Source organism: Aquila chrysaetos, chromosome 6 (genome assembly GCF_900496995.4).
Source record: "Aquila chrysaetos chrysaetos chromosome 6, bAquChr1.4, whole genome shotgun sequence".
Lineage (NCBI taxonomy): Eukaryota > Metazoa > Chordata > Aves > Accipitriformes > Accipitridae > Aquila > Aquila chrysaetos.
In genome coordinates this window covers 27,974,397-27,993,672 of record NC_044009.1, presented here as the reverse complement: position 1 = coordinate 27,993,672, position 19,276 = coordinate 27,974,397, and the positions used below count along the sequence as shown (strand labels likewise).

General features: G+C 40.6%; 1 protein-coding gene across 3 annotated transcripts; it reads left to right on the top strand.

The window, feature by feature from the left end:
* Positions 1–3,312: 3,312 nt before the first annotated feature.
* RBM45 (RNA binding motif protein 45) lies at positions 3,313–17,947 on the top strand. 3 transcript variants are annotated; one of them, XM_030018505.2, is made up of 10 exons: positions 3,313–4,015; positions 5,639–5,761; positions 5,891–6,017; positions 7,569–7,679; positions 8,026–8,205; positions 9,150–9,279; positions 10,540–10,636; positions 10,992–11,155; positions 12,558–12,754; positions 16,967–17,947. In XM_030018505.2, exons 1-9 carry the CDS (start codon positions 3,638–3,640, stop codon positions 12,748–12,750), a joined length of 1,503 nt encoding a protein of 500 aa, XP_029874365.1. In that variant the 5' UTR covers positions 3,313–3,637; the 3' UTR covers positions 12,751–12,754; positions 16,967–17,947. The 3 variants fall into 3 exon arrangements, with proteins under 3 accessions (XP_029874365.1, XP_029874364.1, XP_029874362.1); XM_030018504.2 differs by lacking the exon at positions 16,967–17,947 and adding an exon at positions 13,784–16,315 and having other exon boundaries at positions 10,989–11,155; positions 12,558–12,753; XM_030018502.2 differs by having other exon boundaries at positions 3,314–4,015; positions 10,989–11,155.
* The last annotated feature ends 1,329 nt before the right edge of the window (positions 17,948–19,276 follow it).

Below are 19,276 nucleotides of genomic sequence, written 5' to 3'. Positions count from 1 at the left end.
GATCTTCGGATCGCCAGACCTTGCCTCCGTGAAACTTCACTGACAACGAACTTGACAACTACATCTGTGTGTGTGAAAGGAAGGGGGGATTTCTGCATGTTTAATTTGTGTGGAAAATAATAGAAAGATTGTGCACACCCCGATCCCCTGATTTCTTCATCTAACCCCATTTTGCACCAGGAGGTGTTGGTCTGTTATGATCCCAGTAAGAACGGCACTTAGACTCTGTAAAGTATCATCTACAATGCTATTTATTTACAATGCTAACAGAAGAGAATAAATAACATAGATGATTCCACGTCCCTTCAGATGGTGGGAGGCCTAGGTGCTGTAGCATTGAGCGGGCCACCGGCCCACACACAGCATGCCGTGCAAACCTCCTCCATAGCAGAGATTCTCCCCTTTCGGTCTTTCAAGCATTTATAAGATTTTCTTACAAGGAAACAACTCTTATCATTTCTGCAGTCAAAACAAATGGTCTCATTGCGGAGGCACAGGACAGCACACACAGACCAATGTGATCGGGTGAAGTCCACTTTACTAGAGCATCAGACATCATTTTATACATTAGTTACATCTGTACATGCGTTTAGCTATTTTACTATTGGTTGCACACATTATTCACGCACTGTCCACGCGCCCAGTTACACTTAATGATTGGTTATATCAACACTGTACACGCGCATAAACATAAAACATAATTGGTTATACTAACTAAAACATACAAGACTTGTCTCAGTCTAATTGGTCAAGATAAACTGCCGAAGTGAGGTTGTTTGTGCCAAGTTCTCTTTATCGTGGAATGCGCACCTGTGTTTTTCTAATTGGTATCTTTCTTATTTTTGTCTTCTGTTTATTCTGTTCAAGGCCTTCTAAAGGCGTCTGGAATGCTCTTGTGATCATTAGCTAAAAATGTTCCACAACAGTCTCATGAGACCTTCTTGCTGCACTGTTAGATAAAGGCAAGGCTGGGCAGGAGGTGTAATTGCCGGTAGTGAGTGGGAGCAGCCCGCAGGCTCCTCTGTAATGAAGAGCTGGCTGAGTTTATTCCGTGGCAGAGGGACACAGGCGGCATGGCATGGCCTGAAGGCCAGGCTGTACCCGCAGCACAGCTCAGCACAGCCCCAGTCTGCGCCTCACCAAGTTAACTGTCCTGTGGATCACTGACCCCTCGATGTGCAGTGGTCATGGCCACTACAACCCTAGGGCACTGACAGCTCTGGTATTCAGCTGAGGAATTCTTTATTTTTGAATCCAACTATTAAAGATGTGATGAACTTTATAATAACATTGCATTCTTCACATTTTATTAGCTGTGTGCTTATTTTCCTACAGATAGTTATTTTTCCTGGATATTTTTTGTGCTTGTTTGTCATGGAATACATTGAGTTCCATGGGCCTCTGTATCCTGAGAGTTCACAAGATGCACATTAAGCGCCATTGTTGCCTATGTCAGCAAAGGCCTTGAGAACAGTTTCTTCATGGGTCAGGGCAATCCCAAGCACAAATACAGGCTGGGCAATAAGTGGATTGAGAGCAGCCCTGCAGAGAAGGTCTTGGGGGTGTTGGTTGACAAGAAGCTCAACATGACCCGGCAATGTGCGCTTGCACTCCAGAAAGCCAATCATATCCTGGGCTGCATCAAAAGAAGCGTGACCAGCAGGTCGAGGGAGGTGATTCTCCCCCTCTGCTCTCGTGAGACCCCACCTGGAGTACTGCGTTCAGCTCTGGTGACCCCAACATAAGAAGGACATGGACCTGTTGGAGCGAGTCCAGAGGAGAGCCACAGAGATGGTCAGGGGGCTGGAACACCTCCCCTATGAAGACAGGCTGAGAGAGTTGGGGTTGTTCACCCTGGAGAAGAGAAGGCTCTGGGGAGACCTTATAGCAGCCTTCCAGTACCTAAAGGGGGCCTACAGGAAAGCTGGGGAGGGACTTTTTCCAAGGGCTTGTAGTGATAGGACAAGGGGTAATGGCTTTAAACTGAAAGGGGGTAGATTTAGATCAGATGTAAGGGAGCAGTTCTTTACTGTGAGGGTGGTGAGGCACTGGAACAGGTTGCCCAGAGAGGTTGTGGATGCCCCATGCCTGGAAGTGTTCAAGGTCAGGTTGGATGGGGCTTTGAGCAGCCTGGTCTAGTGGAAGGTGTCCCTGTCCATGGCAGGGGGTTTGGAACTAGATAATCTTTAAGGTCCCTTCCAACCCAAACCATTCTATGGTTCTATGGAGGAACTCTATGGCACTAGTGCTGTTTCAAAGGAGATGGGTCACCATGTAGTGTATTGAGTCTCTAGTTGAAGGGGGCCCTTTAAAAATATATAAATTATTGCAGCAGAAATGAGTAGGCTAGGGAAATATTGACACAGGGTGCAAAACTGGGAGGAGTGGTCGATACACCAGAGGGTCATGCTGCCATCCACATGGACCTGACAAGCTGGAGGATGGTCTGACAGGAGTATCAAGAAGTTCAACAAGGGGAAGTGCAGAGTCGGGCACTTGGGGAGGAACAACCCCATGCACCAGTACATGCTGGGGGGTGACCGGCTGAAAGCAGCTTTGCAGAAAAGGACTTGGACGCCATGGTGGACACCAGGGTGAACATGAGCCAGCAATGTGCCCTTGTTGCAAAGAAGGCTACAGGTATGCTGGGCTACATTAGTAGGAGTGTCACCAGCAGGACAAGGGAGATGACCCTTCCCCTCTGCTCAGGACTGGTGAGGCCACACCTGGAGTACTGTGTCTGCCTCTGGGCTCCCCAGTATGAGAGAGACCCAGAGATACTGGAGAGAGTCCAGTGAAGGGCCACAAAGATGACTAAGGGACTGGAGCATCTCTCCTATGAGGAAAGGCTGAGAGAGCTGGGATTGTTTAGCCTGGAGTAGAGAAGGCTCAGGGGGATCTCATCAGTGTGTATAAATAGCTGAAGGGATGGAATGAAGAAAATGGATCCAGACTCTACTCAGTGCGTCCCAGTGACAGGACAAGAGGCAATGGGCACAAACTGAAACACGGGAGGTTCCATCTGAACATCAGGAAACACTTTTTTACTGTGAGTGACTGAGCAGTGGCACAGGTTGTCCAGAGAGGTTGTGAAGTCTTCATGCTTGGCGATATTCAAAAGCTGTCTAGACACAGTCCTGGGCAGCTGGCTCTGGGTGGTCCTGCTTGGGCAGGGGGTTGGACCAGATGACCTCCAGAGGTCCCCGCCAACCTCAACCAGTTTGCCATTCTGTGATTCAGGGGAGAGGGGGAGCTCGGGAGCGCTTCTCCTCGGAACCAACCCTCGATTCGTTTCTGCTTAGTCCTTCCCACCCGCCCGCTGCCGCTCCCGGAGAGCGGGTGCCTGTCTCCCGCAGGGTGGGCACGCCGGTGCCCCGGCCGGGCCAGGCCAGGCGGCTCTCCTGCCGCACGGCCCCTCTCCGCGGGGAGCGGGGTACGCCGCACAGGCCGGCCGAAGCGGCGCTGCCCCTCGGCCGCAGCCCGGGCGCTGGAGCCCGGCGTGGGGCGGCCGGGGAGCCCCGCCCGCCGCAGGCGAGGCCGCGGCCCTGACTGGGCGCGGGGAGGCGGGAGGGGCGCGGCCGGCGCGGAGGAGGAGGCGGCGGCGGCGGCGGCAGTGGCGGAGAGGGGTGAGGAAGACATGTTGTCTCCGCGGCGGAAAGGGCGCTGCGGGCGGTCCCCGCCGGCCCCCGAGAAAAGCCAGCGGTCCCCGGCGGCCCGGGAGCCCGGCGGCCCCGCTATGGAGGAGGGCAGCGGCTTCCGCCTCTCGGCCGAGTGCCTGGACGAGCCGCCCAACAGCCGGGTCTTCGTGGTGCTGGGCAAGGACACGGGAGAGGCGCTGATCCGGGAGCGCTTCGCCCCCTTCGGGGACATCCAGAACATCTGGCTCCTGCGGGACAAGCGCACCAACGAGTCCCGCGGCATCGCCTTCATCAAGTTCGCCCGCAGCTCGCAGGCCTGCCGGGCCATGGAGGAGATGCACGGCCGCAGCCTGGTCCCCGACACCAAGCCCATCAAGGTACCGCCGCCGGGCCGCGCTGCCCGCTTCCTGCCGGGGAGCGGGGCCGGGGGCGAGCGAGCGGGGCCCGGCGGGGTGTCCCCGGCCGCCTTCCCAGCACGGTGGCCGCGGAGAGCGGCAGGCCTCGGCCGCTGCGCCCCGAGCTTGCCGCTTGGGAAGGTAGTGTTGGCCTACGCGGGGGCAACGGGGAGCCCCTCAGCGGGGGGCGGGCGGCGGGGCCGGCCGGTGGCGCAGGCCCGCCTGGAGCAGCCCTGGAGGACCCCGGGCGAGCTGGCCGCCTCGCCGGGCGGCAGGCAGCGAGCCGCCACGGAGAGCGTCGGACGCGCTGCTCGCGGCCTTCTCCCCGCACGTAGTGCCGGTGCTGATGTTGTCACCCTTCTGGGTCAGTCCCGGGGCGGTTTCGGCGGCGGGGCTTGCGGGCTCGGCCGTGCTCTTCGGGGGGAGCTGCCGTGGGTCCCACCCGTGCCCGAAGTGCCCACGCGTGGCGTAAGCTGCAACAGGCCTGGGGAAAACGCAGTGCCTGGAAACTAGGTGTGTGTGTGTTTGCTTGTTTGTTTTTTTAACCTTGAGGGGGTCTCTGTGAAATAGTCTAAACCAGTATGTTTTAAGTGTTGTGAGCAAGATCGACGGGAATAAGTAGAACTGTCTTTGCAAGTATGTTTTATATTGGTTTTGTAGCTTGCGTACAGTTTTTTCAAAACAACTATGTGGTTTTTTTTATCTATGGAACTGGCTGGCAGCTTTCAGCCTCTTGAATTGTTTTCATATTCCCCAAGTACTAAGAAGATATGAATGGCTTTGAACAGTGAAAGAAGATTCCACGTGTTTCATTTGAAAATGCAGCTGAGTCAGTAGAAACTTTTCTGAAGAACTTGCCATTAGAAGGCAAAAGATCAGAGTTGTATTGCTTACTCTCCTGCATGACTATTAGGAAAATAATTTAAGAGCTCTGTGAAATCAGTTGCTGCTGTTGCGTAAGAGGCTTACTTTGAAGGTTGTTTGTATTTTTCTTATTTGGTTGTTTTGGGCTTTTTTATTTGTTTTCTGTGGGTTTTTTTTGCCTGGTTGTCTTCTGGGGTGCACTTCTCGGATGAAATTAATTTCAATAATTAATAAGGATTTTAACAGTTACAGATGTGAGAAGTTACAATCCTTCATAGAGCATTAGACCTGCAGACTCTGGCCCTGCTGAACAGTGAACTGCAGTAGCAAGGTTTTAATAAGCTGCTAGGCTTTTTTGTTTGTTTGCTTGCTTATTTTTTGTTACTGCTGCTATGCTAAGGCTGTTGCAGTACTGCATTTTTTTTGCTACCTCATATGCCACCTATGACATTGGCAGTGCTGCTGAATCAGGCTTTGATATTCCCGTCCATTCTTCATTATCCCCAGTGAGAACTTCTGCTGGCTTCTGTCCTGTTTGGGAAACCGTTTGGGGTGTATTGTATTTGCAGGTCTTTTGTCACGGATGCATCTATGATCAGATATGTTCTGTTTTTCCATGTTAGGAAAGCTAGCTTATGTGAAAGATAAATACAAAGACTTGTTAAACTATTTTTCTTGCTTGTTGATATGTGGTTAAGACATGTTCTCCAGTAATTAATGTCTATGTAATTATTTCACTAGGTATTTATTGCACAGTCAAGAGCTTCTGGAAGCCACCGAGATGTTGAAGATGAGGAGCTTACACGAATCTTTGTTATGATACCGAAGTCCTATACAGAGGAAGATCTGCGAGAGAAGTTTAAGGTACTGATTCGCTATTTGTTAATTGTTATTTTAAATTGCCTTTGTCTTAATTTATCAGAAGGGCGTAACGCGTGGAACTTTAATGCATTTTCAAATATTGTAAATTAATATGCTTTTTAATTGTTCTAGATGTATGGAGACATTGAATATTGCAGCATTATTAAAAACAAGACTACTGGAGAAAGTAAAGGTTTGGGCTATGTGAGGTATTTAAAACCATCGCAAGCTGCCCGAGCAATTGAAGAGTGTGATCGAAGTAAGAATCTGACTGAATTATTTCAAGTTTTTCACAATAAGTGTATATCATCATTAATGTACCTTTAATTCTTAGTTTTGCTTGCAGGCAAATTATTTATAATGTTAACACATCTTGAGACAAATTTCTATTGTAAATAAAAAATATTTCTATTGTGAATAAAAAATATTCATTGAGAACAGTCACCTGATTACATTTTTGCAGGACCAAACTGCATGTAAGATCAGTGAAAAGAGTTTGGAGATGGATACGGAGTTTTTGTTCATGCATTATTATTGGCCTGTAATGTAGGGTTCATACATTAAAATGAGATTTGCCTGTGTATCCCTGGGAATATGCATTTTTAATCAAATGTATTTGATATAAAATGAATTTATATATAAAAATATATTTGATAATCCATAGGGATTCTGTTGTGATTACATTTATTTAAGAACAAATTCATCTGAATTGAAGTTTGTTGTTTTGTTTGTTTGTTTTCATTGAATGTCATGATTAATCTGTTACAGAATGAAAGACTTTGTATGCTTTATGACCAACTATTTGTCATTTATGCTGTAGTACCAAAAAGGTGTTAATGAGTTTGAGCGAGTCTGGTGGAAGGGCACCAAGGTGGTCAGGGGCTGAAGCACATGACTTGTGAGGAGAGATGGAGGGAACTGGGCTTGCTTATCCAGCAGAAGAAAGGCTTTTGGGGAAACCTAACAGCAGCCTTCTAGTCTAACCTCCTGTTCAATGTTTGCTTAATTGCAAATATGAAACAGCTTGGTGTGTGGGTGTGGTTGGGGTTTTTTTGTTTGTTTGTTTGTTCTTCTGTGTTGTTGGTTGTTTTTTTTCCTCCAGTAATGTATGTGGTGGTTCTGCATCATATCTATCATAAGTGGTTCTACAAAAATTGTATTTGTGACTATTCTTGCATAGGAATGTGAGGCTGAGATTACTTAGCAGTTACATTTTATTGCCTTTTTGTTGTGAGGTTAAAATGAAATTAGTTGGATAGCCTGAGAGTAATACCTACTTCTTTCATAAAAGCAAAACCTAGATCAGTGCAAAACACACATAAACTGCTGTTATAGCATGGAAGTTCAGGTGATTGCCTCTGGAGCGTCTCTGAATCCTGCCAAGTATCGCAGAATGGTCAAAGTTGGAAGGGACCTCTGGAGGTCATCTTGCCCAGCCCCTCTGCTCAGGCAGGGTCACCTGGGCACTGTGGTTGCCCAGGACCATGTCCAGAGGGGTTTTGAATATCTCCAAGGATGGAGACTCCACAACCTCTCTGGGCAACCTGTGTCAGTGCTCAGTCACTCTCACAGCAAGTAGGCTCTGTTGTGCTTAACTCGTGACTAGGAGTAGTTCTATGTGGAAGTTGTTAACTTTCATGCAGTTATTATGGCAGGCTTCAAGAGCTGTAGATTAGTTATTTTCCCAAGGCCAGCACTTTCTGGGTTTTCTGAATAACACGTTTCTAAATACGGTAGTTGGAGAAAGTGGATCCAGTCAGATAATTCAGATGTGTTGAGGTGTTGCTATATGTGTGTTTTTTTCTTTCAGGCTACAGGGCTATTTTGGCTGAACCTAAAAATAAGTCATCTGAGTCTTTTGAACATGATTATTATAGTAATAACACGAGGCAAGAACCAAGAGGAAATACACTTCCATTTTGTAAGTCACAGCTTTTTATACTAAAAATGATTTGTAGTCTTGAGTATGGTCACAAAGTAAGAATGCAGTTTGGAAGAAGGGAAGCTAATGGAGGCTTAGGTCAACACTTAAGTAGTAGATTGAATGTTGGAGTTAGAAATGAGCCAGGCATTTAATTTCTGTATTTTTATGGCTTGCTTTGCTCTAGTTGGCCGGTTATTTCGTGACCTACATTGGTGAAATAAACACGTTACCTCTAGTATATAATTGACTTAGATTGCTTTTAAAAGTTGAATGAAAAATATAAATGAGATGAAGGCATGCTAGTGTGATGACTTGAATTATTTATTTTATGTTGATTCTTGAGGTGGGCAGCCGGAGTTTTGTAGTTTTGAAAAAAATGAGACCAGAATTCAAGAGTCAGTCTCCAAACGTCTGTCAGTGGTATCACGGCTTCCCTTTATCCAAGAGCAGCTGTTTGCCCTCTTTGATCTAGTTCCAGGACTGGAGTATTGTGATGTTCAGCGAGATCCTCATACCAATAGTGGTAAGTAAAAGTACAAAAAGAGCTTGCTTTTTTTTTTTTTAATTCTATGAAGGGAATGCCTTTTAATTGTACTGCAATTCATTTGCATTGCAAAATACAGTACACTTGTTGGAAAGAATTAATGTTTTATGAATCAATGGTTGCTGCTGTCATTGATGCATAAACCCCCAAATTCAGTTTTGTTTGAACCCCTGTTTACACATAGCCTTAAATACCTTTATTTTCAGGTAACAGAATCTCAAGAAGGACAGAATCAAAACCATGAGAAGTGTTTTTTGTTCGAATTAAGTTAATAGTTTTGGGCAGAATAAATGGAGAAAAAGTTTCAAAAATTATTAGACGTGTAGTTTAAATGTTCTCTAAACAGATCTTTTGAGTTTTCATCTTGAAATGGGCGTTCTATGTGTGTGTCTGTGTGTAGAAGCTGACATGAGTAAACTGGATTAAATGATTCCAAAACAAATCATGTTTTGTATTTGGAAGATTGTTTTGGTTTCAGTTTTGTTGTTTTGCTGTTGCTGAGAAAAGTGTGGAAGAGGTCTCTTCTCCAAGAAGCTTGGAATGGAAATTATTCAGGGAGTAAAAATGTAACTTTACAGTACTTGAGATTCACTGTTGATGGGATAATTGCATTTTAAAATGAAACGGTATATGTTTTTGTTTCTAATTCAGGGTTAGGGAAGAAGATGTTTTCACTTGTGTTGCTTTATTACCAGGTTTTCAAGTGAGCATAAATATAGCTGATCTGTCATTAGCTAATTCCGCTGAAGTTTTTTTCACAACTACTGATGTTGCTATTAAGTAATGTAATGTGTGGTAAAAAGGCTTAAGAATTTTGTGTCATCCATGACTAATGTGCAGTTTAATCATATTGCTTTTATAAGTGTAGTTTATTCTTAGGATTTACGTGTATCACACTGAAACTGTGTGCACTGTGTTTGTAGGGTACGCTGTGATTCAGTACAGTACTGCTGCGTCAGCTATATATGCCAAGTATAAATTACACGGTTTTGAGTATCCTCCTGGAAATCGATTGACTGTCATTTTCCTAGAAGATGGGAGTGATAGCTCAGAGTAAGTACCAATACATAGAGATAGGAAGTTGTAAGTTGTGTTTTGGGAGCAAAATTTAAAATAAGTAAATTTTAAACATTAGAAGTAACAGCAATGTCACTGTGATCTTGTTTCATTCATACCTGTATACAGTATTTTCTGAAATTTAGTTTGTTTGGTTTTTTAATGGTTTAGAATAAGCCTTTTGAAAGTTACTAGTCTTTGATAAAGAGAAGATTAAAATATATATTCTTAAGATACACTGGAAAATCTTGGATTTCGCAAGAATCTTTGTAACAGTCTCTGTCATATGTAACAAGGCTGGAATGTGTTTTTGATGAGGTATTTTTATTAAAACCAGATTTATCTACTTGATCTCTTGGTTATGTTTGCAGTACTGCAAATAGTAGCCTTGTGAAGCACATGTAGAGTAAAACTGTTGGGTGCTGAGGATCTGATATCTCCACTGTATGGGGATTGTCAGGTTTTACTTTAACCATTTCTAATCTGTTCTGTGATTTGAATGTCCATTACAAGTTGGAATGACTTAGGTATGCTCCTGCAGTGAATATTTTGGCTTAGTTTCATCCTAAAGGAATCTAGTTCATATCAAACCTATTCTGGGATATGAATGAGGACGGTAAGGAGTGACAATGGGGAGATTCACTTCAGAAGTGCATGTCTGATCTAAACTAAAAAAAATATTCATTGCAACCATCCTTCTTGCAAACAATTTCCTTCATTCTTCAATAATTCCTACTATTTCATGGCCCTACAACACGGGTTGTGAATCTATGCAAAAAGTGCAATTGCTTTTTCTTATTGTGCAGCAGAACAAAGAAAAATTACTGGGAAATGGGAACTGGAAGTAAACTTTCTGTGATAATATTCTGACTTCTGGATTGAATCTCTGTGCTCTTTATTGAAACAGGTGAAATTTTGCTGTCCCTTCTGCCTTTTAGGCACTTTTCACAAAATGTAGGGGTTTCTGTAGAGTTAATTTCCCTCCCTCCACCCTGAGTATTAAAAAAAGCAAAGAAGAGTCTTGTATCTCTATATGTAGAAATGTATGTTTTCAGTGAGTTGCAGCTAGCATGCATGCTTTCAGATCATGCCTGGAGTGTCATGAAAGCCTGACTTGATTTTCATTATCTATATGAGTTTACAGATTTCCAGAGATACTCTTAGATGTGCATTAAAACTTATTTTCTCTTGCTGAATTAAAGATTACTGTAACTTAGCTGTTTCTTTAAAATAGTTTATTATCACTTCTGGTTGCAGCCTCATCAGAAAAATGGCAACACAGCTGGTAACAGCACATGTGTCATCAGTGTTGCGGAATAACAATGCCGTTGTTCAGCAGTATAGGACACCTCCTGTAAGTTAATATAATGGATACTGTTAATATTCTTCAGAATTGTAAGAAACTTCAGATATGTCAAGAAAGAACACTGCTTACTATCTTCTGTAACTGTTTTAGATGCTACATTTTTAAGATGTATCTCTTGTTGGTTTGTACTTTTTTATTCCCTGTAAAGGTGTCTGACCTTACTTGGATTTACCGTCCAATTTAATGAAATAACCAAAGTAAACAAATTAATTAAGGAGAGAACTGGTAGAGGCTGTTTATGCCCTGTGATGGGAACAAAAATTGTAAATAAGGTAAAATGACTTCCCCCCCCCCCCCCCCCATCAGTTAATTTATACTTGCATTTTTTCCCCTGTTTCAGCAGGCATTTGGAGGAACTTCTGGCTCACAGTTACTTCAGCCCCAAACAGATGCCATACTTCCACCACACAAAAAAAAAGTTCCACCTGACACTTCCGTGAAGGAAAGGCTTTTCATACTTTTCCATCCCCATCCTTTACCTGTAAATGTATTGGAGGATGTGTTCTGGTAAGACTCCATTTACAAATAAGTGTTCTCTAACCAAAAAAATAATGACGAAATATTTAAAATAAATGTTGAAAGTAAAAAAGTTTGTCATAATGAAAACTCTTTCCAGAAAAGACAGTGCACAGTGGTCAATAAGTGATCAATAGGTAACAGTTGCTTTTTGAAACAAGTGTGTAATGGAATTCACCTTGAAGCATAGATGCAATGTCATCAGTACCACAGCTTTGTTATTGATTAACATAATCTGAAGTAAAATGTCTAGTCTCTTAACATTTTTTTTTTTTTTAAGCGAAAAATGTAGTACTGATTCTTACAGCCTAATTTATTTGGCATTTTTTTGTACATATTTCTGTAAGGAATTTAAGTATTTTGATACATTTCTACAGTACCTTAGGGGAGTAAGTATAGGGAGGTTTTTTTTCCTGATATATCCTGAAACGTTTTGGTGGCTTGCATCTTTTTGACACCATTTCAACTGTCCTTTCACACTACCTCCCTACGAGGAGCAAAGACTTGAGAGACAGTTTTTGCCATCTTTAAAACAAATCTATAGTTCAGCTGTTCTCCAGTATTTTATATTTATTTTTAGTATACTCTTGAAGAAGACGACATTTCCCTTTTCTAATAACTGGCATTTGCAATAAATCTTTGGAAAGCCAAAATATTTTCAAAGAATCAGGAGAGGAAAAGAAACAATATGCACTTGTACAGTTTTAAATTCCACTTGTATTTGATATACTGGATTTTCTTAATCAGATGCTGGAGAAGAGAAAGGCTATGCGCCCTAGTCTTGATACTTGTGTAACATCAGTATGAAACAAGGAGACCTTTTTTTTTTTTTTTCCAAACATTTTTTAAGGAACTGTCTAGGAATCTCCTGAGGACTTGGAAATCTGTTTTTTTTCCACAAAGCCTTAGCGCTTGCTTTCTGAGTCATTTCAGTGAGAACTCAAAGATGAATCACAACCGAGCAGGTTCATCTAAGTGAGACGCAAGTTTAGCCTCTAAATTATCTGCTGGTTTGTGTGTGTGTGTGTTCTTTTTGGTTTGTTTGGGGTTTTTCTGAGTGCCATTTAGTGTTTGGGGACTATGGTATTGATTAGCTTTACGCATTATTTTAAAAAAAAGATAAATCACTGGTGCTTGCGGTTCTATTGTAATATTCCATAGAAAACATAGTCTCTGAACTTTCAGTTTTATTTCTCTTCCTGCCTGGAATCCTAGTGAAGGGAATATGAAAATTGGGAGTTTTGGAAGAGGGCAGCATGGGAAATGATAGCATACATGTGAGAATATAGTTTTTGCAGCTACCAAATCATATATACCTCAGATTGGATAATAGGTGTCTATGTCGCAGCAAGACCTGTAAATTATCTTTTTTTCTCTCCCCTCCCCCCTCCAGTCGTTTTGGACACTTGATAAAAGTTTACCTTGTGGCTGGAAAAAATGTTGGCTATGCAAAATTTGCAGACAGAGCAAGTGCCAGTGATGCCATAACTGCGTTACATGGCAAGATTGTGAATGGTGTCAGGCTTAAAGTAAGGTTGGCAGACTCGCCTACAGAAGAGTCCAACAAACGTCAGAGAACTTACTGAGCAGGTGAGTACCCAGTCTGAGCTGTTACTTAAACTGAAGTTCAACTACTCGAAATAGTGATAGGCAAAGTATTTTTAAGTTAGATATGAACATGTAATGATAAACTTTAAATCTATTTTTAGCTAACAACTTGAAATTTAATTTGTCATATATATGTGTATATACATATATGTATATATGGGTGTGTGTATGCTTATATATGCACACGTACACTTTATTTTAGTAAAAATCTATTTTTATAATTTTTGAACAAATATGAACCAGCTGATTAACATCAATCTGGAATTTCACAGAAATATTCACTTTATGTACATAAGACTATCAGTTAACGTTGAAAAGAGTATGCAAAAATAAACAATGGAACTGAGATCAGCTTGTGTGTGTCTTTTCTTTCATTAAAAACACATGTCCTCACAATGGTATTGGATAAAGATGCAGAGTTCAGTCCTTGAAGGGCAGAGGAGGGAAGGGGTAAATAAAAAAAGGACATGGAAAGGACAGGGAAGGTTGCCAGGTGAAACCAAAGGTTTGGGATATTTGTGTCATCTGGATTCCCAGAAATCACGTGTAGCTGGAATGTGTGATAGTGAAGAAAATATTGCAGAGCCTGTTGCGGAGGGATTGAGGTGTGTGTTTAGGATAATTAGTTTGAGGATTTATTAGTTGATGCTTATGGCCTATGAATGCTGGCTGAGCTCCTAGAGAGGTTTTATAGACTTCAAGGACCAAAATTCACTTGTTCTTTTAAAACATTGATTCAAATTATATCAATTTTTTTTTATTTGTATTTTTTTTAACATTAGGACTATTACCAAAAGAGAAATATAGTTGGGGGAGGAAAGGCTAAGCCCTGTTTTCTACAAATTAACTCCCAAATATTACTGTAGCTTCCAAATAATTTCAGTAGCCATATTATCTTTATAGGGGACATGCAGTTTTGCTTTAACTCATTCAGAAAACATCACATGAAATCCTGACACTTCACATCAATATTTTACTTCTAAGCTTCACTCCTTGTACCTTTCTTTCTGTAGATACTCTTTGTGACCCAGGAGTTGCAAAGGCCAAAAAAGATTTTGCTCACAGTGTTTTTTTCCTCCTTTTTTCATAAGGACTTTCATGTTGTTCTTTTGATAAGCAGCAGTTACTAAAGATGGCCTTAGTCTTTATACACAACTTGCTTTTTAAAAAAATGGATTTCTACCGTTCTTTCTCAGCATTGAATTGTAGCTAAAACTCATTTGAAACTCCTTTTTAATCAGCAGCTCTGGTGAATGCAATTTTAAGTAACTTGTACCCATGCTCTTATCTTTGTACAAAGGTTTTGTTTGTTTTTAATGTGACTTCCAATAATAAAAGGCCAGCCTCTTGGTCGCTACAGGAAAAACCGTGATGTAAAGTGTAATGTAATACCAGGTCTTCCTTGACTACTTTTACTAGAAAAGTGTAGGTATGGTATGCATACAAAATTAGAAACATGATTTATCCTTACTTTTTCTTTCTTTGTTTTTAAGAAAGATAAGAGTGAGTAGACTGTGAGGTTCTCTTCTGATTGTCACTCTAAAGCTGATTTTTATTTTTTTTATTCACACATATGTGCACACCTACACACACACATTTTTCCAGTGTGATTTTTTTGAGAAGATTCTTTAAGATCTCCAGCTGACAAAAGGTGCAGTTGGTCACCAAATCGGATTTTCAAAAGGCTAAAACTTACTTTATATTTCAAATTATGGTTGAAAATTCTAATATATACCTCTTATTGACTATTTAGAAACCTGAACTCCTTTATAAGGTGAGGGTAAGACATACAGTTTTGCTGTTGTGCCATTTTACCTGATTAGAAAACTGGAGAAATAAGGTCATGTTTGAAGAATAATCTTTTTACACATGCAAAATTACAGTAGAGCTCTTTGTCCTTTCCAAGGTTATTGCATTTCTGTAAATTTTCAAATGATAAAGAGTACTAGTTTTAGTTTAGATGGACACCCTAAATCTGTCTTGGGCAGATTACTTGTAATTCTGGTGCAAATGACTACTGAGTATTTCCCCTCTGATTAGCCTTTCATCTGCTGTGTCTGTGCAGTAACACAGGTAGAAGAGCTTTCTAAATTTACTGTGTTACATCTTGTTACATCCTGTACATCAGGTTCCTGATTCCGAGTCTTCTAGCAGGTTGTGTTGTCTTAGCATCTGTCTCTTCATAGGACAGACAGACAAAATTATTTGCTCTCTTTTTGTCCTTTAGGTAGTTTCTCAAATTCAAATGAAATGGTACATAAAAATAAAGATTCCATCTGTGCTCCTTTTTAAAAGGGCTTGCCGATTTAAATCAAGCTTACCACTGGGGACTCTGCATTAGACTGACTGACAAGTTTTGCAGTAGTTCAGGGGCTTATATTTTGCTTTCAATTAAAGCTTTAAATTGTGCATGTAAAAGGGGGTGGAATTCTCTCTACCGCTGAAATAGTAATTTTTTTTTTTTTTTTAAGATGTCAGAATATTAACTTTTGTTCTTTCTGAATTTTGGCTGGAGGAAATAATCTTAGCTAAAATTTCTGAGAGCTTTCACTTAAGGAAGTCTTAAAAAAAAAAAAAATCCATTCTAAAGTCCTGTTGTATTGCTTGCTTTTTATCTCTAACAAGGTGACTGGATTTCTGCAATTGTCCTTTCTATGCAAGGTTCTCTGATTTAAAATCTGTGATAAGATCTGTGAATTCAATAGAATCTATATGAAAATAAATTTAATTCAATTGACTAATTCAACTTAAATAAAATATTTATTATTTCAACACAGCTTTTATCTGACTTTTTGAAGTTTTTTCCCAATAATATTTTTCTTCTGTAAATCATCTTTTTTTTTAAATATAATTTACAAAATTGTTTCTTAAAAAATGTTTTATGGTAATGGTATGCTACTCTGATAATGCTCTTGCAATGTAAACTTCTGATCGTAAGAACAGTCTATTACCTTACAACAACCTTTGTTTATCAAGAGAATTTGAATACATGTGTATTAATATTCTAAACTAATCCATCCAATGAATTTTGCAGGCTCTGGCTCTCCTACAAGTCAATGAAAATTCAGTTGTTTTATATGAGTTGTTAAAAGTAGCAGAGAAGTGATGGAAATACAGACCAATAAGGTTCTCTTAACTACTTTAAGTTCTAACGTAAGGTTGGTTTTTTGGGGGGGGTGAGGTTCTCCCCTTTACGCTAAGTAAGTATTAATGGTTGAAATAGTCACTTTAAACTATCTTGCTTTGAGTGGGTGTAGTCTTGAGAAGAGAACTAGTGTCTACTTCTAGGCAGTTTCTAAAAGCAGAAGCTATCTTAATGTTCTTGGTGTTGACCAGCTTGTGCTCTCTACTCAGGTTTTTGTATTGCTTTGAGTATTTCGTGAGAATCTCACTGCAGTTGTCCGATGCCTGTTGTGTAAATTATATTACTCAAAAATAGAAGAGGAAGGACAGAATTTGGTATCTTTCAGAAGAATTTATTGTGGAATTCCAATTAATCTCTTCATTGCAACCTAGTAGTTCTATTTTAATACACCCCCCCGCCCCCGCAAAAAAACCCACCCTCAAAAAACAAACAAAAAAACCCCCAAACCCACCCCAAACTTTTTTCATGAAGCTTTCCAGTAGTCCTTAGAAAGCAGAGCTTCTAACTAGCACTGTATTAGAAATGCAAAACACATATATCTAGGGCTGGATTCTGTGGCTCTTGATAATCATTGCTGATTGGCTTTAACCCACAGCAAATGGACTCATTGCATTTTTCCCCTTCTGAAAATGGTGGTGTTTTAAAATAAATATTTAGTTACTAAGTTGACAAACATTTATTCTGTCATGATATACTTGGTTATTGTTGTCTTTTATTATCCTTGTCTTGAAAAAGTCCTGCATCACTGATTTGATTTGCATTCTTTTTTTTTAGTTAAAACTTTATTGAAATCCTGAAGTTTAACATGTATATTTATAACGATTTATTTCTGTGCAAAAATGTTTTTAAAAAAGTAATTGTATCAGAAAAAGAGGTATTTCTTTAAAAGCTAGAGAAGCATATATAAAATTTTAATTTTATTCTTCTAAATATATCAAAAGCCTTATTTATATGCTGATGTAACAATTATGTTTTATAATATATATATTAAAATAAAAATAGGTATGTTGCTTTTTGATACTATTTTTGTACTTGTGTTTTTTCTACAGAAACTAAATAATGACATGACCCTCAGCTAGCTGACTGACTGACTGAAAACGTGACTAGACATGGTTCCTGTGGACAATGACAGCTTTTTTTTTTTTTTTAATTGTTACTTAGTTGATCTTCTCTCTCTATATGGTACTTTCTGGTTTTGAAGATGCGGACATGCAGTTTTGAAAATTACCTAGGCACTAAAAATTGTAAACTGGTGGTTGTTCTTGTAGTAGTCTATAATCTTGTATTACAGAAATCTCTCTTGTGTTTAACTGAATTCCTCCTCTAAAATGGAAATTACAATGATGGGGGAAATAAAGGAGTCAGCGTTTTGTGGCTTGACTGGTTAATTGATAATGATTCAGATTATAGCTGTTAAAACAGAGGACATTTCTTATGATCCAAATTGCTGTACTTCAGTTTTCAGTGCAGTAAGTTCAAAGAAAATGAAATAACTGTTTCAAAAACTGCTAGCGAACCTGACAGTATTAAGCTAGATTTAAGAAAATAACTGTAATCAAGAAAATGATTCAAGTACATTTTGAACTATTTTGTTGATTTGGGCCAAAAGTATTCATTATGCTTTGTATGCTGTTTAGTGAAAAGGACATTTGACTGTGGGTCAGACTACCAGAGCTGCTTACGTTTATCCTTTCTTATCCTGAGGCCTTTCGGTTATAACTGTGGGGAAAGTATGGAGTCTAGGGGTGGTTTTTGTTTTCAGGGGCTGGGTTGCTTTTTTGTCTTTTGTTTTTTGAGGTTTTTTTTTTTAAGAAGCTTTCAATGTATATGTTGTTTAAGTAAGAATTGGACAATTCAGCATTTCAGCAGGATGAAGAGGATTTCAGCACTGATGAAGAGTAAATGAAGATAGTTCTAATAAGTATTTGCACAGATAACTTTCAAATGCCAAATACTTTTCTGTGTATTCCTGAATAGTACTTGTTGAATTGAAAATATCCTGGTTATTAAAGTAATTTATACAGATAAAATTTATAAATTCTAGTTGTATGCATACTAGAGGACAAGCACGCTCTTGGATGCATCTTGCTTCCCAGCGTTTCCCGTCCTGGTCCCTTGATCATCAGTGTGGGGAGAGACAGTGGAGCATCCTCTCACTTCCTCTGTCTCTGAGCACCTGCAGAAAGGCTTCCTTCCAAAAAATTCATAGCTCACAGGAAGATAGAGGTGAGAATGCAGGTCCTACTCCCTTAGTTACCAGGCGTGGGATAGTGAATTGGGTTTCAGAGTAGACACAGCCAGTGTATACAATTTTAACGTGATGGGAGAGTTACTTATATTGGTAAGGGTGATTGGGTCACAGGGATGACAGTGAATGACAGCCCATAGTCGATTTGGATAGTGAGGTTTATTTAAGAACCAACAAGATGTGAGCTTTTATCCTACCTCATCATTTCATGCACTTACCTGCTTTTCTCCCCTCCCCACCAGCAGTGTTGGGTTCACTTGGCCTCAGATTCCCTTCCCAGCAGGGAGATCGCTGCTGGGAGAAGGTTGGGCAGACGGATGCATTTGTGCTGTGCAGCTGCTCAGTCACTAGGCTCGCGTCCTGCTGGCCAATGTCCCTGGGCAGCCTTTGGCATTTGTTCCTATGCAGCTCACTGAGCTCCAAGATGATCCCCCTCCCTTCCATGATTCTCACCTTCTGCTTCTCCAGCCCCTTATTCTTTCCAAGAATGCTACTTCTTACCAGGAAGCCTTCCTTGCAGCCTCCTTTCTAGTGCTCCAAGCCCCTGACTTTCCCAATCTCAATAGTGAATGTGCAGAAGCACAGCACTTTATAATTAGTGGTTTTGTCTTGTGTCTATTTAAACTATGTTTTTGCCTACAACAGGTGGCCTCCTTTTCTTGTTTTCTTTGTTTTTCAAAGAGAAGGAGGAAACAGAAAGGTATTGAGAAATACCTCCAGTTTTAAGCAGCTGAAAGCTGCAGGTGAAACTCTTTTTTTTTTTTTTTTTTATTTTCTCTATTGTTTTCCAACAGCAAATGACACATCCCCATTAAAGCAATGCCCATGGTTGGTGGGGGGAAGGGGAGCAGAGGATTTGATACAATCTTTTAAATTGGAAGATATGCTTACTCAAAACTTGCAAGTTTTACCATTCAGTGCTTTACAGTCAGGTGTCTGAAAATACTGCTAGGATACAAACCTAAATTAGCCGTCTGGTAATGTCATGTGACTTCACCTACTAGCGAATTAATGCAATAAGAATAATACTTACATGCAGTGTATGTGTTTCTTATGCAGCAAATATTTTAAAGCATTTACTAAATTGGTCTCTAATACGTGATACAGCCAT